The sequence below is a fragment of the Ciona intestinalis genome, chromosome 8 (genome assembly GCF_000224145.3).
Source record: "Ciona intestinalis chromosome 8, KH, whole genome shotgun sequence".
NCBI classification, from domain to species: Eukaryota; Metazoa; Chordata; class Ascidiacea; order Phlebobranchia; family Cionidae; genus Ciona; species Ciona intestinalis.
The window spans coordinates 4,487,736-4,506,290 of record NC_020173.2 but is presented as its reverse complement, the minus strand read 5'-3'; the positions used below and the strand labels follow the sequence as shown (position 1 = coordinate 4,506,290).

Genomic DNA, 18,555 nt, shown 5'->3' with positions numbered 1-18,555 from the left:
TGCCATCTTTGAAAAATATCGACGGGAAATGACAACATTTCTTTAGGGTTTGTTTATAGCCAATTATAGCGGTATTTTAGGTTATTTCTACGTTTATTGGTTAGGCTATTGTAAAACTGTACTAGTGAGAAAGCTATAAAACATCGTATAAGACTGCTAATGCCTCGTTTTAATGTAATATTACACGTTACTGTATTACCATTAGCATGTTCCTTTGGACTGTTGATTCAGAATTTAGTTCGTACATATTTCGTTTGCTTTACAAACGCAACATTTGTTTTATGAGGTTTTAGTACAAGGTTTATTTTATTAGTTGTAACATTGTATATGCGATCTATATATATATAGTTAAGTTTAAAAGCTGTTTTAAATGTGTAAATTTATTATAGTACCCAGGTTGTACACTTATTTCATTCTATTGCATACATAATTTGTTATAAAAAGCATGCAGTAATCATATATATTTTGGCTGGGCAGCATACCACCTATGACCTATATATTATGATTTTAAAATAATATTTCATGTGCCTATAGATGTTATAATATGATAAAGTTAAGGTTAACATGAAATACGAATGCCAGAATTGAATGTTATGGCACTAATATTGCCTTCGATATAAAGTTTTGCCGGATGTATGTGATGGACTTAAGTTCGACTGAATGGACTAATCAAACGTTACCGTCAAAAAGACCAAGGTGCCAAGCACATGATGAGCATAGAGGTTGCTGCCTCTGCAAAGCTCAAGCAGGATATCTGTGTAAAAATGGCTGTTGGTTCAAAGTATGTTCCATGCATACAATTTCTTGTTGTTTTTCATTTTTTACTATAGGAAAATAACTTTTTACAAGTATACAATTCTGTTCCATGCCTAGCTTTTCTTGATGATTATTATTTATTTACCTAGGGCTTATATATATATATATATATATTTTCTCTGCCAGTGTTAATTCCTACAAATGTAGTAAACTAGGCATTTATATGTACAGTAAACACTATTTCCAGGCACATTAACAATGATTACACAATGCTAATCAAGTGTCAATTCTTATTTCTTACCTCCACATTGTCTTGGTGTCAATTGTTTTCCCTAATGCTCATATGGTATACAAACCATCAAATCGTACAATATACATACACAGTGCACGCTATTGGCTTAACCATCCAGTCAATAAGGATATTAGATAATCAATGAATCAATAACTGCATCTACGTTTTAGAAGTTTAATATTAAAATAGCCAATCCCACAAAAAGGTTGTGTATGATTATGAATACACTAGCTGGGTAAATGTCATTTTTGTCTCTTTCTCTTATCTGTATAGAATGATGTTAAATCATGTGTTGGTTGTTGGTACATATTCCAGTAATGATGTTACTATCAGTGTTATAATATAAAGGGAATGACCATGATTGCCACGTCTTTACCTTGTTTGCATAAAATATTTATATTTTTGATCTTTGTTAAACAGAATTGAGACTCTTCCGACTGTTCCAGTGCCATGCCAACAGTCTCCAGCGTGTAACAAACATAGGGGGTTTGGGCTTCCTTATCAGGTATATTCTAAAGCATTGATATACTACCTGAACCACACTGCCAAATATGGAATTTTTCAACCATGTCTAGACTAGAGTTAAATTCTGCTAATTCTAAAATTGTATATTTTGTACTGTAAACTGCTTTACCATAAACTAATACTAGTTTTGTAATTAAAACTAGAAAGTGCTTTTACCACTTACTTAATCCACAGGATCACAACTATGGTGCATTGCCACCTCCACCCACTCCACCCCTCTCCCCAACCACAGGTTTTACCGCAAACTCGTTAAATGGGGAAAACTGTTTCTTATCCTCGCCCAGCAAAGACCTCTGCATCAAACCTACACCAATTGAAATATCACCTCCTCACTCACTAACCTCAAATTTGCCTTGTTACAATGGGGCAGGTATGTAGAGTTGCATTTATTTGAATGAGGTTCGTATTAATTGTATTTTAATTTTGCTAAATGCTTTAAAATTGGATAGGTTCTAAGAGATATAATACAAATATGAACAAGTTTAAAAGAACCACAATTTTTATAGGTTTGGATAAACTGAATGAAGATAGGGTGGTTAACTCAACAACAGCATTTTCAAATGGCCTTGCTGCCGCTGGTTCAGAAAATAGCACAGTTTTGTCGGATATAACAAGATGTATATGCGGGTATGTTATTTTAGTTAAGCTGTTGTGTTAATTCTTATGTTATCTTATTTTGCAGAACAAACAATATAGCCTATGCTATTGTGCTCTCTTAACAAAATTATTTTAGACAAAAAAAAACAAAAGACTAATATTGTGTTTTTCAAATATATATATAGAGCGTTGGGTAATTGGCCTTATGGTAGCAGCAATAGCCTATGCTATACTTTATTACAATAGGAAGTAGTCCATTTCCTGCAGCATGTAGTGCTGTATTAATTATATTAGTATCGGTATCAGTCACTACACAGAAATTGTTATGTCTGTTTGCGTGCATGTCCATTTGGAAATTAACGTGCTGAAGTTTTTAGGGCCATCAAGAACAATTAAACAATGACATGAACTGTACCATGCAGTGTGCGTGTTACCTATACCTACAATGCTTCCAGTAAAATTTTTACCATTAACATTTATATGATACTTTTAAAAGACGTTTCTGTGTTACTGGAATGACAGTTTTACTCTTGTGACTTGTAAAAACTGTGTAAACAAAAATTCAAATTCGTAATTACATCAGATTCACACACGATGATGGCTACATGATATGTTGTGATCAATGCAGTGTGTGGCAACACATTGACTGCATGAGCATTGACAGAAATAACATCCCAGAGACTTTTCTATGCGATCACTGCAACCCAAGGTAAGTATTTTGCCAGTCAGTTATATTCAATTCAGTCAAATTTGATATATGAATCAACATTGACATTGTGTTTAATTTTACAGATCCTTAAATAGGGAAGAAGCAATTAAACTTCAAACTCGGAAACGGGAGGATTTTTTAAGTAAGTAGCCTTGTGAACATATTTTTTTATGAATATACAAATCTGTTTTAAATATAAATACTGTGAATTATAAGTTGTTCTGCTGTGTTTAATAATTTATCTAGCGTTTAGTTCCTGTGATGTTTAAGCTATTCAATAAATTGATCATTATTGATGTAAAAAGGCTTTGAAGCTGTTTTCAAATAGGCTACTTAATATAATAATATAACCCCACCTTGTTACAGTGGGCACCGATAGCAGTGGTACAGACAGTGATGTAGAGATGAACAACAAAGTTCTCTATTCATCCGTACAATCCACACCAACAAGCCTTACCATTACCTCTAAGAAACAAGAAGCAGTTTCAACAGGAAAGAAACGAAAGCGAAGTCGGGAAAATAGCAAACGTAATGGGAAAAAAGTGAGTCAATTATTCCAAACCAGTGGTTTTTAAACAAAATTAACCTGGGCATTGGTAGCAATTTTCGCATAATATTTTGAAATATTTTTAGTGGGTAGAAGTGTATTTGTGTTAGAAATACACTTGGTCACTCATTAATAACCAGGTTGTCAAAAACAAATATTTAACAAGGCTGTTAAGTTCCTTTAAGCTTACAAAGCCACTGAATTAGGCCACTCATGCGTTATTCATTTATTCAATGTTTGCCCATAGCTGGCTATTAAAATGTAAACAAAGGTAAAGAATGAAAGGAACAGTCTGTGTGTCTTGTTCTGGCCATACAGTGTTTGCTTGTTTGACGTATTATTGGGGTTATAACAATTTAACAAATATATATATTATAAGAATTCAACTGCAAAGTTTATCAGTGTATCATAACAGTAGCAGGCAATAATTAAATGTTTGGTATGTTCCACAAACCAGAAATTGTGTAATTAATGTGTAAGCTACTGTTAACATTGCCACACCTTTTAACTTCCTGTAATCCACTTGTTTTACTTCTTATTTCAATGGTTTAACAGACAGTTTTAAATAGTATTTTGGTGGCACAAAGTCACACATTAATACTTGAAAATTAATTTGATAATTAGTCATACTATATATAGTAAAACATACTGCATTCTGTTTTACCTGAAAACTTTTTAACAATACCAGCAAAAAAATTGCAGTGTCATGAGTAATTTTGTTTGTTTGATCTTAAATTATGTTAAAGCCACGTTTTGTTCATTTCAGAATCATTTTCCTTCACGCAAGCGTTCAAGATCTAAGGTAGACAACCCTTTTTCATGATATATCACTGTTTAGTGATTGTAACACCAGTTCGAAGCTGCCTATTATTTAATATTTTTTATATTTATTGGCAAATTATTGCTATATTATATAAGCAATAATATATTGTTATATTGCAGTCTTCATGTAATGAAACAGAGGAATGCGGAATCAGTTTTTCTTGGGCAAGAAAACTCAGGTATTTCAACAATTTACTGCTTTGTGTGTTGTAGCTAGAAAATAAACGTTTACTCTCTATGGTGGTGCCATATTAATACCAGGCTCAATCAAGCCGAGCCCTATGTCAACATATCCCACTTGTTTCAATGTAAACATGCTTCAACCCATGCTATCTATGTAGGGAGTGGAATGAGAAGTACCAGGAAATCAATGAGAACATGTACAGCCAAGAACTGCTTCAGGCTGTTCTGTCTTCATCATCAAAAATGGCTGTGAAAGAACAATCCAATCTTTCCAAACTAAGAGAACAACTTGTTAAGGTGTGGTGTCAATGTCTGCGCTTCATACCATATATAGTACAGTCTACTGTAACCATTTTATTCCAATTTATCCGTAAAAGTGCCTCAAGCACATGATATATCCGCAAATACAGCTTTGTTGGTAGGACACCTTTTTACTATGATAGAACTGTTAGCAATATACCACTCTGTATCATGATTCATTACAGTTATAAAGAGCTTGGTTTATCTCACAGGTACAGCAGTTACGTAACACAGTGCTTACACTGGAGGATGTGTGTATGTCGCATCCTGTTGCTGAGGTCTGTGGCTCTTACATGCTTTCAAATCAGTTTGAAGGGGTTAACTCTACTCTATACGAAAGGTGAGTAATGGGATGTGTTGAGACTTGAGATAGTGTAAACACCAAATAACAGGATGTTGTTAATTGTTATGCATACTTTCTTTTTAATGAACTGATTAAATTTAACATGTATGAACACATTAAACTATATGGTATTTGTTTACCTATAATATTTTAATAAAACTCAATTTAAATTAAAAAAAAACAAATTTTATTATACATAACATAAATATTTATCAGGCCGTACCCATTTGTGTTCTTCTACAATGGTTTTGATGGTTTGGAGATCTGTGTGGATTCCAGAACCACTGGTAATATATCTCGATATATAAGACGCTCCTGCTGTCCCAACTGTGAGGTACGTGTTCAATCTTACTCTTGTACATTTGCATATTAGACTTTGGATTGGCACAATTTCTAATGACCTTTATATCGTTTCCCTCCTAGATAAGGCATGTTATGGAAGATGGAAAAATCCACCTTTTCATTTATGCTAAAAGCAGGATCCTTAATGGAGCCGAGATCACCATCCCGTTTGACATCAAATACCAAAATTGGTATGTCTTCTTATTCTATTAAAATGTATTAGATCACCCTTTTCCAAATAAGCAATTTTCCTTATTACAGTCATTACAACATGGAGTGTGGTTGTTCTCAGTTCAAAGACTGCCCTGTGTATAAGTTCACCAACATGAGGATACCAAAGTGAGTACTTAATCCCATCAAACACCACTTACAGAAGTAACTTTAAATTAAATAACTCCCTCTCTATTTAAAGTGACTCAAAGCTTCTCAAACTGGATGAACGGAAAAGGCGTTTGTCACCTCTGAGGTTATCGTTAAATCGAATCCATGTAAGTAAAACCTGTGGTTTAGTTATGTGTGGATAAATCATTTCTTATAGTTGTTGTTGTGATTGAGGCTTTGGCTTGAAAGTGACTGCTTGTTGGTTTCGCATATTAATTCTTACCTCACCCATGTTACAGACGAACGGATATTTGAGTTCCGACCATGAAGCAACGCGTAATATAGATGCCGATGGTGACAATGCTGCTGATAACTTGAGAAAAAAGGTCGGTATATTGTTATAAAGGACACTTGACCCAGTTTATTGAATACTGAGTTATAAACAAATGACTGTACAGAAATAAAGCAAAAACAGTATATCTATTTGTCCCTCTCCTATTTTAAACGCTAGCTGTGTTGGTAGGAAATAATTGTTTTTATTGCATACTTCCTATATAGTCTCGTGAGGAGAGAAAGATGGAGGCTTATATCCGAAGGTTTGAGAAGATGGAGAAGCAGGAGAAGCGAAAAGAGCAACTACATCATGCTCACCCTGCATCCGATATTAGCAAGGAGTCAAGCAAACAAGAAGCAAATGATTTCATCTCTACCTCGACTGTAACCTCCACTTCTGACTCATTACAGGTAAATGCTTGTACCTGTTACCTATTCATACACTTCTACTATTGGTAACACATTTATAAACCAGGCTGTTGTTATGTCTCATCCTTGCTTACCTGGGGAAGAGAACGTGTCCACTCATAGTCCAACTCCCACTCGAAGAATTGGAAAGTAAGTACCACATATCCCCAACTGTTGAGATATTTATATAACATCCACTTTTCAACAGCAATAGAAGAAGGTCAACCAGAGGTCGTCGGAACTCCCGCAGAGGAAGGGGTGTCTCGTTCGAAGGTGTCATGTCACCAGGTGCTGCTATGGAAACAGATTCAAACCACTCATGTGACAGTGTTACACCTCATTGCACAATCTCAAGTTTTTCCGACCGTTTTCCATCCTTTGACAGTGAAAACTCCTCATCTTTTGGTGTCCCCCATTATGAAGCTCTTCCAGAGACTGCTCTTATTGACACGATCACTTCAACATCCGGAGTAAACACAACATCCACCTCACCCAAGAGCATTACACATGTAACCAGCACATCCACCATCCAACAACCAAACCTCACTACAGAGGCCGGTGCTCCCATACCCACCAATGTATTACCCAACACCTCACTATCACCAAATGATAATACATCCGGACAGAAGTTAACAAACCTGGTTAGTTCACCCACACAAGATGCAGAAGTTCCATCTTCAGTTTCAACCCCACTCAGTCCTTCTGTCACGATTTCTCACTCTGAACCCAGCACAGCAGCAGTGAGCAATAATATCACAGTTACGACAACAGCCATAACACCAAGTGATATGAGTACCACCACTACTACCACCACAGCTACATTGGCAGTTAATCTGTCCACGAAGTTGTCAAAATCAAAGAAATCATCAGTCGACATACCTTCCACATCTACCACAGGTAACAGTTTATTCTCAAATGTTTTTGCTGCTGTATCAACTAGCATTTTCAAATTAATTTTATTGCAACAATTGCTATTATTCTTTCTTAGCCAGACCTGTTGTGAAATAGGTTGTTTTAGTATTTTCAGCAATAATAACGACATAAGTGTTACTGTGGTATGCATTGCAGTTCTACTTTTTAGTATTTTCAGCAATAATAACGACATAAGTGTTACTGTGGTATGCATTGCAGTTCTACTTTTTCCATGTAGTTGACTTTTACCGATCTTACATCTCACGAAAATCATAATTTTCCATTTTTTTTATTAAACTTATTACATCAACAGCTGCAGTGTTCTCACGTCGAGGTATCTATCCGACTTCCACCACACAATCGACAACCACCTTTGTACCATGGACATTTAGACCAGGTGTTCCACTCGGTCAAGTTCACATCAGTGTGTGTCCTCAGTTGGCAAGGAAGTCAAGCATAATGGATATGAAGTTCACAAAAAAGGTAATTTTTACACAATATAAGATTTAATTTTATTAGTTTGATAGTTTTATTTTGTAAATATAGCTTAATCTTTGTTTCTTCTTTAGTACGGAATCATATTAATTATTTGCAGCGTAAAATTTTACTCATTGTAATTGAAAGTTAATGTAGCCTATATTATATAGCCTATATATATATAATTATAAATATAAAATTGAATAAAATGAAACCAATTTTGAATACAATAAAACCAACCAGATATAAATATGAACAAAATAAATCCAACCCTATTGACCAATTGCTTTGTTTGTAGTATTGGCTGCAACGAGCAGTGGAAGAGGATCTGATACCAAACACACCAGTTGAACCAGCACAGCCATTTATTGCAGCAGACAAAATATCACTTACCAAAGAAACTCACTGTCCCAAGAAACGATATTTGAAATCTGCATTACCAGACACTGTGCAAACTTCACAAGATAAACTTTATACCAACATAGAGTCAGACGCTGTTTTAACGCATAAAGAAGTAAAATGCTCTGATGAACAAACCAATCCCACTCAAAACTTAACTGTGGATACAAATTGTGGATTACCACTTTCAGTTCCTGGGAATAGTGAAACATCTCAAATGTTATGTGGAGTTACACCTGTGGAGGTCGCTACAGTCAACATTAATGCTAACAAGCGCATGAGCCCACTACCCTCAATTGAATATGAGGTATGTAACCTTGATACCGTTCCATTTGACTGCTAATAGGCAATGTAAGCTAAAGTATCAACCAATAGGCTTGTGATATATTTAGCTCTGTGTTCCCAAGAAAGCTCTTGGCTTTTTGTTCCCAGAAGCAATAATCGCTGACTATTGCTTGCCTAACTTTGAACTACATATTGCATGTAATATATTCTTGTATTGTGGCATGCTTCATTAACCTCATAACTGTTATCATTGCATGTCAATGTAACCATGCATACCACATCATTTACCTCATTAGAGCTTATCTGATGATGATGATGAGACTGTGGTATTGCAATCTGAACCTGAACCATCAACAACTGATGAGCAAGAGGTAACCTTCCCCATTACAAAGCCTTGTTTTTTGCTTGAGCATGTTCACCTACCATGCATGGTTTGCTGTGGCTTAAGACCAAACCGTTTTTTTTTTTATGCCACTCGCGACAGTCGCGAGTCCCAAGTATAGTTTTCTTTATGTGCAACTTTAACAATCCTATCTCACTGTTATCCTATTACTAAAATGCAATGCTACTTCTACATCATGGTAATTGGAAAAAAGTAATTTAGTTTTTCATCGTGTTTGCAGTTACGTTTTATGCAGTTATGTTTTACAAAAAAGTACAAGATGCCCGAAAATTTGAACCAATTTTCGTAATATAGCTAATACGTGTTTGATTAATTTGTAAACTGCAGTGACAAGTTTTCTTAACTGTTATGGTTTCATTTTCTCCAACTCGTTGAGAATCTCATCTTTAGATGTAAATGTTTCCATGAGAAATATACATTTTGTGGCCTGGTGTGTTATAACAATGGTGGATAGCATGCCAGTGCATTGTATAGTATAAAAAACATTAAAATTTTATTATAGTTTGAATAACAAGTATGGTATCAATGTACAGGTGAAGTCGCACCAACCAGCAAGTCTCTTTCCTTGTATAAACACTGGTTACACCGGGGCAACTACAACACATCGCTTTTTTCCAAGTATGCTGGATAATACGACCTCTGTTCTATCTGACCCAAGGTCGCAATTAACACTCGACCAACAAGAAGTGAAAAGTGCACCCACAAAGAAAAAGGTGTCTTTTTAGTTCTCTATTAAATTTGCAATAAAAAGCTTGAGTGTATTTGAGTGTATAAGAATGTTTCAAAGATTTTGTATTTATTAGTTTTAAATGTATATATACATACATTGAGACTTTTTCATTTTAAGATTTTAATATTTGGTAGATTATGTATTAAAAGTGTCATAATTGGAAGCATGTGAAAAGGGTTCCAAATTTTACCATGGTTTCAGGCTTAGGTATAAAAAAATATCGGTACATTTGCCCACATGCCTGGTAAAAACACTTAACACTGTTGTTTGTTTCAGGTCTCACTGCAGGAGTATTTAAAACGAAGTAAAGATGGTAGGAAGAGCTTAACGATGCCCACAGAGCTCCACAAACCAGTAAAACCTACCTCCTCTTCCCCTGCCATCCTATCCTTGTCTCCTGTCAAGGATTCGAATCAGAAACCCAAAGAGCAAGTCCAAGTTTCCAAGTTGTCTCAGAAACCCACTCCTCTACAGTCTCCCACCAGCACAGACAAGCCAAACCCCGGATCCGCAACCAAAAGCAAATCATTAATCAAAACGTGAGTGCACCCCAGCGATCAATATTTAATGTTTCCTTATCAGTGTATACGGCTCTGCTCCCTCCGAGTAAAATATTAATGCACAAATGCCACTCAAAGTTGTCAAATTCCGGTTTCTCTACATTGTGAGAAAATCGAGCCAATCCTTTGAGACATAATTGCTTTGTGTGGGATTGAAGTTTAATTGGAAATAACATTTCAGTTAAATAACCTAGACACTGCAACATTACTTGTGATTTATAATTTTTTATTTAAAAAGAGCAAAACATAAAATTTACTACATAACTTTTGTCAGCATTAAAAAGCACTGTCACTTAATATGTTATACACATTACACACTATAGTTTGATGCTAGCTAGTTGCTACAATCTATTTTACATTTAACTGAGTCTTACAAGTACAATGTTACAACAATGTAGGACCAAGATTTCAGACACACATAAATATGCAACTAAAGAACATATTTTCAATGTCAACTTACACTTGCAAAAGTTACATTACAAGCAAACTACAGAGTACAAAGCGACCACAAAAGTAATGCCTTTAATTTTTCTATCTTAGAACAAATACGCATGTTGAAGAAAGTGTTGAAAAGTTAACGAAGGCATTGAATGAGGTAACACAAGGAAACTTGGCAAGTGCATTACAAGCTGGTCTCATTAAAACTCTCCCACCAAAAGTAATGGATGTTGTGGTGAAAGCAGTCAAAACTCTCAATGCACCAAGTGATGGTAAGTTTAATATTGATTGTTTACTATTTTAAATAAGTATGAACAACTCAACTTATGTTCTTATGGGCGGTACATGAATAAAGAACTTTACTACCGGCGCACTTTCGGACATACAAGGGTGTTGGGGTAATGGGCAAAGTCTGGCCTAAATCCCAGGTCCTCACGGACCTCACCCCTCACCCATACAGAATAGAATAGAATAGATGGGCGGTACTGTTTTACTGCATTAGGATTGAATTCTATTTGTATAGAAGACTACTGATGCCATTTAGGCGAAAAATGTATCTTTTGTTATAAAATTCGGTTTGGCTATATTTTTTGTAGCAAAAAAAATTGTATTTCTTTACACAAGAATCGTCCAACTCTATAAGCACCAAATTAGGGTCAGATTCGTGGAATTTATTGTAGCTATCTATACTTATGTTTTGATATATATCCTTTTCTTCTGGTTTCTGCTATTAAATTGTAACAGCACTAAACAACTATGCATGTGATACTTTATTAGCTAAATCAGCATTATTGTTTAAACCACATTGTTCCTTATTCAGTCCCATCTAAACCACTAGCAACCAAGTCAAGTAAACAGGAACACATGGCTGTTAAAGAGGATTCGGTGAAACACGATAAAAGTAAGTTTGTTTACCAAGTATCAAAGTTTCATTATAAACATAACATAGGCTAACAGCCCATGATTTTATGCCCAAATTTTATTTTTACATGGAATCTTGGTAATTTTAAGACTGTAAAATTTGTGTTTTTTTTTGTATCTAGTGTTTAATAAAAATATATGATTATTAGTTATTACAGTATTTTAAATGTTATTTAAATATATTGTACTATAGTATTGTCATGCAAGCAATGTGATTGACTGGGTGAAACATTCTCTTAAAATATGGGCAAACTAATATAGGAAACTGGACACTTCACCGGCAGAAACAGTTTTCAATTACAGCTTTGTTTTTCAAGTGTCAGACTTGACTAGCCAAGTATAACATGTTGGCTAGCTTCCTTTACCGCTTTAGGCAGTGTCTCTCGGTACCTGTTAACAAAACAAAACCAAGACGTTATATCTTCCTATCTCTTATTCCTTAACACAAGACTGCACTCTCAATCAGATTAAATAAACCAGTTCCCTATATTACTTAGTCGAGTGTTTATACTATTCTAACCGATAACTTGTCGTCATAACACTAAATTTATGTAACTTCTGTTTCTGTGCTGCTTTCCTAAGCAATTGTTATGTAAGGTTTACAACAATCAATGTAGTTTAATATGTGTTTAATGACACACTAACAATTTTATTAATTGGTGAACGTTTTAAGAGGTACCCCCAACATTTTTTATAACATAAACGGACTTAAGGGAACACAGTATGTGCCTTATATTTACATAGTATTTTAATTAGTCAAAGTTCATAAGTATACCTAAGAAACCTACTGCTGTGTTTCGGTTTTGAAGTCTAAAGTATTTACAGACTTTAATAATTCTTTATAAACGGATAACACAGTCTGCAACAACTGTATTTATTAATTGAATGTTTTATATTATTCTAATCACATGTTTACTCACCAGGTGTGATCTCCCCTGCTCTCACTTCCCCATCCCACACCTCCACAACATCCGAGCATCGCTCCATTGTCGGAAGATGCCACAGCAGTCCTGCCATCCGTGGAAGTCAAGTGAAGAGCAAACCATCTTCCCTCTCCACCAGAAGTCCGGCTCACAGGAACTCTTTCCCTACTCCTGGTAAGTCAAGAGCAAGTCCCGCATCCATAAAGTCGTTTGCATCACCACAATCCTCAAGGAGCTACTCGAGTACCTCTCTCACATCTCCCTCCACTCCTACTTTTGATCATCGTCACTCTTCACGGGAAGCATCCTCAAGTAGAGGTAAGATCCACTCCTACACTTGAACATGCAATGAATACTAAACTCCATTACTGCAGTATGTTGCTTGTAAGCCTTGCTCTAAGTGCATCAGCCATCGACATAATAGTGGGACGTCTAATGGGAATAACAACATGGCTGTGCTCCCTCCGAGTAAAATATTAGTGCACAAATGCCACTCAAAGTTGTCAAGTTCCGGTTTCTCTTACATTGTGAGAAAATCGAGCCAATCCTTTGAGACATAATTGCTTTGTGTGGGATTGAAGTTTAATTGAAAATAACATTTCAGTTAAATAACCTGGACACTGCAACATTACTTGTGATTTATATATATTCTGTTTACACATGCAAAACTACTGCAGTATGTCCTAACGACCCAAACCACTACAGTATGTTGCTTATAAATCCTGCTCTATGTTCATCAACTTTCAGATAAGCTTTTGAACACCAAACGTTTTTACACAGAAAAGCAGAAGTTTCTTATACACCTAGTATACAGATAAAGAAACAAAACCTATTATTACCACAGAATGCACAAAAATTAAATTAGAAAAAAAGGGTGTTTATTTCATAAATAAACACAATAAAACTTGTATATACTCTAAAAAAGCCTACAGGTGTATATATTAAACAAGTAAATTTGGTCACCAGATAACCTACCTGACACTATCAACTCAAGATCTCGTCATAATAGTGGGACATCTAGTGGGAGTAACAGCACGATGTCGTCCAAGTCTCCACGTCATCATCCACAGGTAATTTTTCAAACATTTCGAGTTTCTATTGTAATCATGTTTTATGTAACTGAAATTTTGCCTACATAAATGTCAATTTTAATTTTTTTATTAATTCCTTCTATTAGGAAAGCGGATCAAAACACTCCGCATCAAACAACCATAAACAGGAGTCTTCACGCCACTGGGACAGCAACAACAACAACCCACCACAAAAGGTGCCATCTATAACACCTGCCGTGCCCGGGCAACCTATACCTTCCTTAGTACGCGGCCCGAACCGTGTACCCCAGGTCGTGTACAATCGTCGGTCGTCGCCCGTGTTGTCACGTGATGGGGGATCCCCTCGTTGGGACGGGTATTCCCCGCGAGAATCGACCCGCCCGCCAAAAGACATCCGATATCCTCCGATAGAATACTACCCCAACCACCCCCCTTTATCCCCCTGTGAATCGGACTACCAATACCGTAGAAGCTCGGAGAAACCTCGTCATTATGACGGCAGATACAGACCTCCAAGGAGGGACGAGGTTCGCGGCGATTCTCGTATGGAACGCCCGCCTTACTCTCGCTCGCACTCAAGTTACTACCCATCCCACTACCACGATCCACCGCTTCGCTCCGATAAAGGGGCGTACTATCCGCCGAGGATTGAGCGCTCGCTGAGTCCAGGCCCACCGAGGCATGGACCGATGGAATATTACTCGAAACAGCCGAACGATAGGCCGGGTGGTTACTATTCACACGAACCACACCGTCGTTAGCATCACCAATCAAGTGTCATCTCAGGAAACAACCGACATATCATCGGAGCCAGTGCATATTGTAAATAACTGTACATATCAACACCTGTGTAGCTGGGCCCATCGAAACAACCAGACACCGTAAGAACAATACAGCATCTCCCGAACTTACACGGTGTCACTAAATCATGGTTGAACACAGTAATTCGAGACCCAGATACGAAGACGCTTCTTGAACAAGCGTGAATCAGCTTCGTACTAATCTTATTCCAATAACGTTTTTGTTTTTTCTCTTTTCTCCCGTTAATGTTGCTATTAATAACGCCCTACAAAGTTTTTATTTTTGTAATTCTTCTTTTCTGTCGCTTATCTAACCCAATACCCCTTTTTTTCTCTGTATCCGAGGTGTCTTTAAGCCCCACCCATTTTAAACGCTCCAGTTACTGCTACCTCGCGGAAACTGTACCCGTCGTTTTGCTTTTGTTTTTTTCGCGGCACTCGAACGTCTTGCGCCGTCGTTTTATTTCAGGACTCAGAAACTTGGGATCGACTATTTCATTCCACAGTGCGCCGGAATTTTTACCGACCGTTCCCGCGAGTGCCATGTTTCGCCCCGGCATGCTGCTATAGCGCCGTCTGCGCTGTCGCACAGAATCCAATCACTGCCCTTTTCGTATTTTCCCTAAAATACCATTCGCTCGGACCCCACAGATGAAAGCGACAGCGGCCAGAACGAACTTTTGTTTAATATGTTAGCATGCTTCTCTCGTTCTTAGCTTGTTCTCACTCTCAGCAAATTAAAACCGTTAGAACATATTACAGTGGATGAGTCGCAACCAATAAAAGTTCATCTGCCCAACCTGCCTGTCGTTCTCATTTCATCGACCGGATCGATTTTTGCTCTCGTTTTCCAGATTGGGGTCTAAACTGTTCTCCGTAACACAGCTGAACCTCACCTTTTGCCATGCGCTGGCTGGGCTATTGATTTCCGTTATATGGAGTCTAATTTTAAAGGTATGTTAAATTCCTGTTTAGCAGTTGAACATGACTGTAACACTTCTACTTAAAATTAATATCCCTAAAGACTTCTGTCAAAGATACGATCGCTGACAAACTGCATTCGCATTAACATGCAGTATAACATATGCTCCATTTGGTGATTTTTTATTATTCACATGCTCCAGTCAATGGTCTAAGTCAGTGGTTTATTATACGCAAAGCGGAAAAGAAATATACAATGTTTTAGTAATTGCACCGTATAATACAGAACATTATGTTGCTGCCAACAGAATGCAGTCCAATGCGAAGGCATAAAAACAACAAGTTTGTGCCAAAATCAATAATGGTACCACCTTTTAAACAACATATATTTGTACCGCGAATAAGTTAGTGCATACAGGAACATGGTTGAATCTAAATAAGACGTACTATACATGTAACGAACGTAACTAGGTCAGAAAGCTTTGCGCAATGTTGTGTAAATCACTTCTTCGCCACCATTTGCACGAATTCTTCATAGTCAATTTGACCATCACCGTTTTTGTCGGCTTCAGAAATCATATCATTGAGATCTTTTTCGCTCAGCTGTTCGCCCAGATTTCCCATGACTTGACTTAATTCCGCACGACTAATTAAACCGTTACCGTCCCGGTCGAAAACCTGTATATGTGTAAAGAATGACCAAACTGTAACCACTTTCAAATGGCATAAATTAACGCATTTATACATCCAGTCGCCATGTGCCCTGTCGAGTTAATTAATTATCGCGGTTTGAACCAAAGTAAATGTGAACCCTTAACGAAGTGTAACATTGATTTTTAGATTTCTCATGCAACATAACATGTTATACGGAATACTAGCTTTTGATGCATTTCATAAATATTTAAATAGGAAGGCGACTTTTACCAGGGGAACTGACTGAAATAAATCGTAATATTCATAAAAAGAAAATCATCGATTCACTTTAAAGGCTCTTAACGTCACCTTGAATGCTTCTCTTAATTCTTCGTCCTCTGCTTGCTCTGGACGTTCGTTGGTCTTAAGTTCCATCATCCGGACAAACTCCTTGAAGTCGATCTTCCCATTCCCATCCACATCTGCCTCGTGGATCATATCTTTTAGTTCAGAATCTGTAGCGCAATATCCCAACGAGGTCATCACTGATCCCAATTCTTCAGGTTCAATACTGCCGTTCTGGTTTCGATCAAAAAATCGAAATGCTTCCCTTAATTCTTCCATTTGTGAATCAGTAGTGCGCTTGATGGTTTCAGACTTCGCAATCTCAGGCTTTGCAGTTCCAGGCTTTGTCGTTGCTGACATTTTCGGCAGTCGCAGTTCTCTTACAAATATACTTCTCTGTGCTTTCAGCGTAATGCTCTTGTCCAGTAGGTACGTGCACCATTTAAACAGCACACAGGAAAAACTAATTGCGAACGCCTAGGAATACAGCCAAGCAACGTAACGTATATTATTCTACTAGCTAATTAGTAGCATTCCTTCTTATTTAAATTCTGCGTGACACAAAACGTTGCGAGTCGAACGAATGTCATTAAAATTAATTGCACATGTTGCCCTGGAACCAAAATAAATTAACTTTGCAACTATGCGAGGCAATTACCATCAATAAAAACAGTCAAGCTTCGTTTAGCAAGAGCAACGCAGTGTTAGGCGTGACGCACCGCGTGCGTGAGTTAACTAGTTCTCGCGACCGCATTACCGTAACCTCTCTGGAGACTAAAACGTTTCAAAGTCAGGCTATAGATCTGACTAATAGTCCAACCAAGTCCTAATGTTACACTGTAACTTTCCTCGTTAAACTACAAGGACAGATTCTACCCTATGCAAAAAATCGATGAAATTTCATTAGCGCCTGTATAACAATAATACACCTGACTTTAATGCTTAATGTAAAAATAATGTCTTTCCTTTGACCGCTGTATACCACACATTAAAGTGCCATAAACTGACTGCCTTTTAGAGTTTTTTTTCGTACATTAGTCTGTATTCAAGGGTAGTTTCTGTTCATCCATCAAATCTTTTATGAAGCAAAATCGAAACAGAACTGTCTATACAGGGGTCGCACGCGAACAAGTCTAGTAGGTGTCACTTTACTCACATACTTAATTAACCTCTTTCACGCCGGCGACTTTATTGTTTATTTCAATTGTGACACATCAAAAGCCTAACGCGGCCTTCTAACAAACCAGATCTTCCCCAGTACCCCCTACGTTGCTAAATCATCAGACTCATCACCTTCAGCGAGAATGATTTGCGACCTATACGTTAAACGGCTGAAATAAACAACTTCCAACGACCAGACCTACATCGTTACATCCATTAACGATAATATAATGTACCATACTGTCGTTAATGGACATAAAAGCACCCATTCAATTATAAGACAATCCCAAATCAAATCCAACTTAAATGAATACGGCTTCTTATTAAATTGACGTTTTATGTTTTGCTTCTCTCTATCCAATATGTTTATATTCCGAAAATATGATTTTCAATTTAACGCTCTGAACTTAATGAACCCACACTTTACAAAAGAAAAATATAGGTGTATTAAGTAGAGTCTACATTTGTGTCCCGTTGGGCAATTTCCCCCCCCCTTTTTTTTAAATTAATTTTTTAAAATGGGGGGTGTTAAAGGTGACCCGTCTCACCCCACCTTACTATATGCTATATACAACTATAATTGCGAGGGCTTGAGTATCCAAACCGAACTCGTTCTCAAGCACAGTGCTTTTAGAGGGCCCATTACGCAATTTTTTATGAAGAAGGTTGTATAGCTCGTTATTACGTTCGTAATGTGGGACAAGTAGAAGATGTATCAATTTTGAATCGTTTTTTTTTTTATGTAGTTTGACCTACCTGAAAAAATCTTTTTATGAAGCAGCCTATAAGGAAAAATCTATAAATAGACGCCAAAAATAAACCAGCAAGGTTAACGTCGACGTCTGCGATTATGAGCAGCTGATAAACTAATATCCGTTTGTAATCGGTCTAAATTGTCTGAGCTCTGCTTGCTATCGTTGACATCTGCAAACTAATTTTCGTAGTGTTTTATCTTGATGTATACTTCTTAACACAGTATGGAGGCCGGTCGAAATATTAGCTATTGACCAGTTAACAAATGGCTGTTTTTCACCTGTTGTAAAAGTAAAATACAACGTTAACATGGCCCTCGGACAAGGTAAAAGAGTATATTGACAACGTATGAGACGCCTAAACT

General features: G+C 36.9%; 2 protein-coding genes across 3 annotated transcripts; one reads left to right on the top strand and one right to left on the bottom strand.

Annotated features, from left to right (window-relative positions):
* The first annotated feature begins 538 nt into the window (after window positions 1-538).
* Window positions 539-15,177, top strand: LOC113474448 (mucin-5AC-like). Of its 2 annotated transcripts, XM_026835553.1 has the most exons (29): window positions 539-781; window positions 1,469-1,553; window positions 1,748-1,943; window positions 2,080-2,200; window positions 2,754-2,879; window positions 2,963-3,021; window positions 3,246-3,421; window positions 4,193-4,228; window positions 4,369-4,427; window positions 4,590-4,728; window positions 4,944-5,071; window positions 5,291-5,408; window positions 5,498-5,607; window positions 5,678-5,755; window positions 5,829-5,904; window positions 6,037-6,123; window positions 6,296-6,481; window positions 6,546-6,628; window positions 6,687-7,375; window positions 7,704-7,873; window positions 8,166-8,573; window positions 8,848-8,922; window positions 9,488-9,667; window positions 9,961-10,223; window positions 10,785-10,954; window positions 11,503-11,583; window positions 12,527-12,844; window positions 13,493-13,596; window positions 13,704-15,177. In XM_026835553.1, exons 1-29 carry the CDS (start codon window positions 708-710, stop codon window positions 14,337-14,339), a joined length of 5,031 nt encoding a protein of 1,676 aa, XP_026691354.1. In that variant the 5' UTR covers window positions 539-707; the 3' UTR covers window positions 14,340-15,177. The 2 variants fall into 2 exon arrangements, with proteins under 2 accessions (XP_026691354.1, XP_026691355.1); XM_026835554.1 differs by lacking the exon at window positions 8,848-8,922 and having other exon boundaries at window positions 548-781.
* A 332-nt stretch (window positions 15,178-15,509) lies between these two features.
* On the bottom strand, window positions 15,510-16,762 carry LOC494376 (calmodulin-like). Its single transcript, NM_001245044.1, is given in 2 exon segments — window positions 15,510-15,977; window positions 16,302-16,762. Coding segments are annotated over 2 exon segments (513 nt in total). The 5' UTR covers window positions 16,638-16,762; the 3' UTR covers window positions 15,510-15,800.
* Window positions 16,763-18,555: the final 1,793 nt, after the last annotated feature.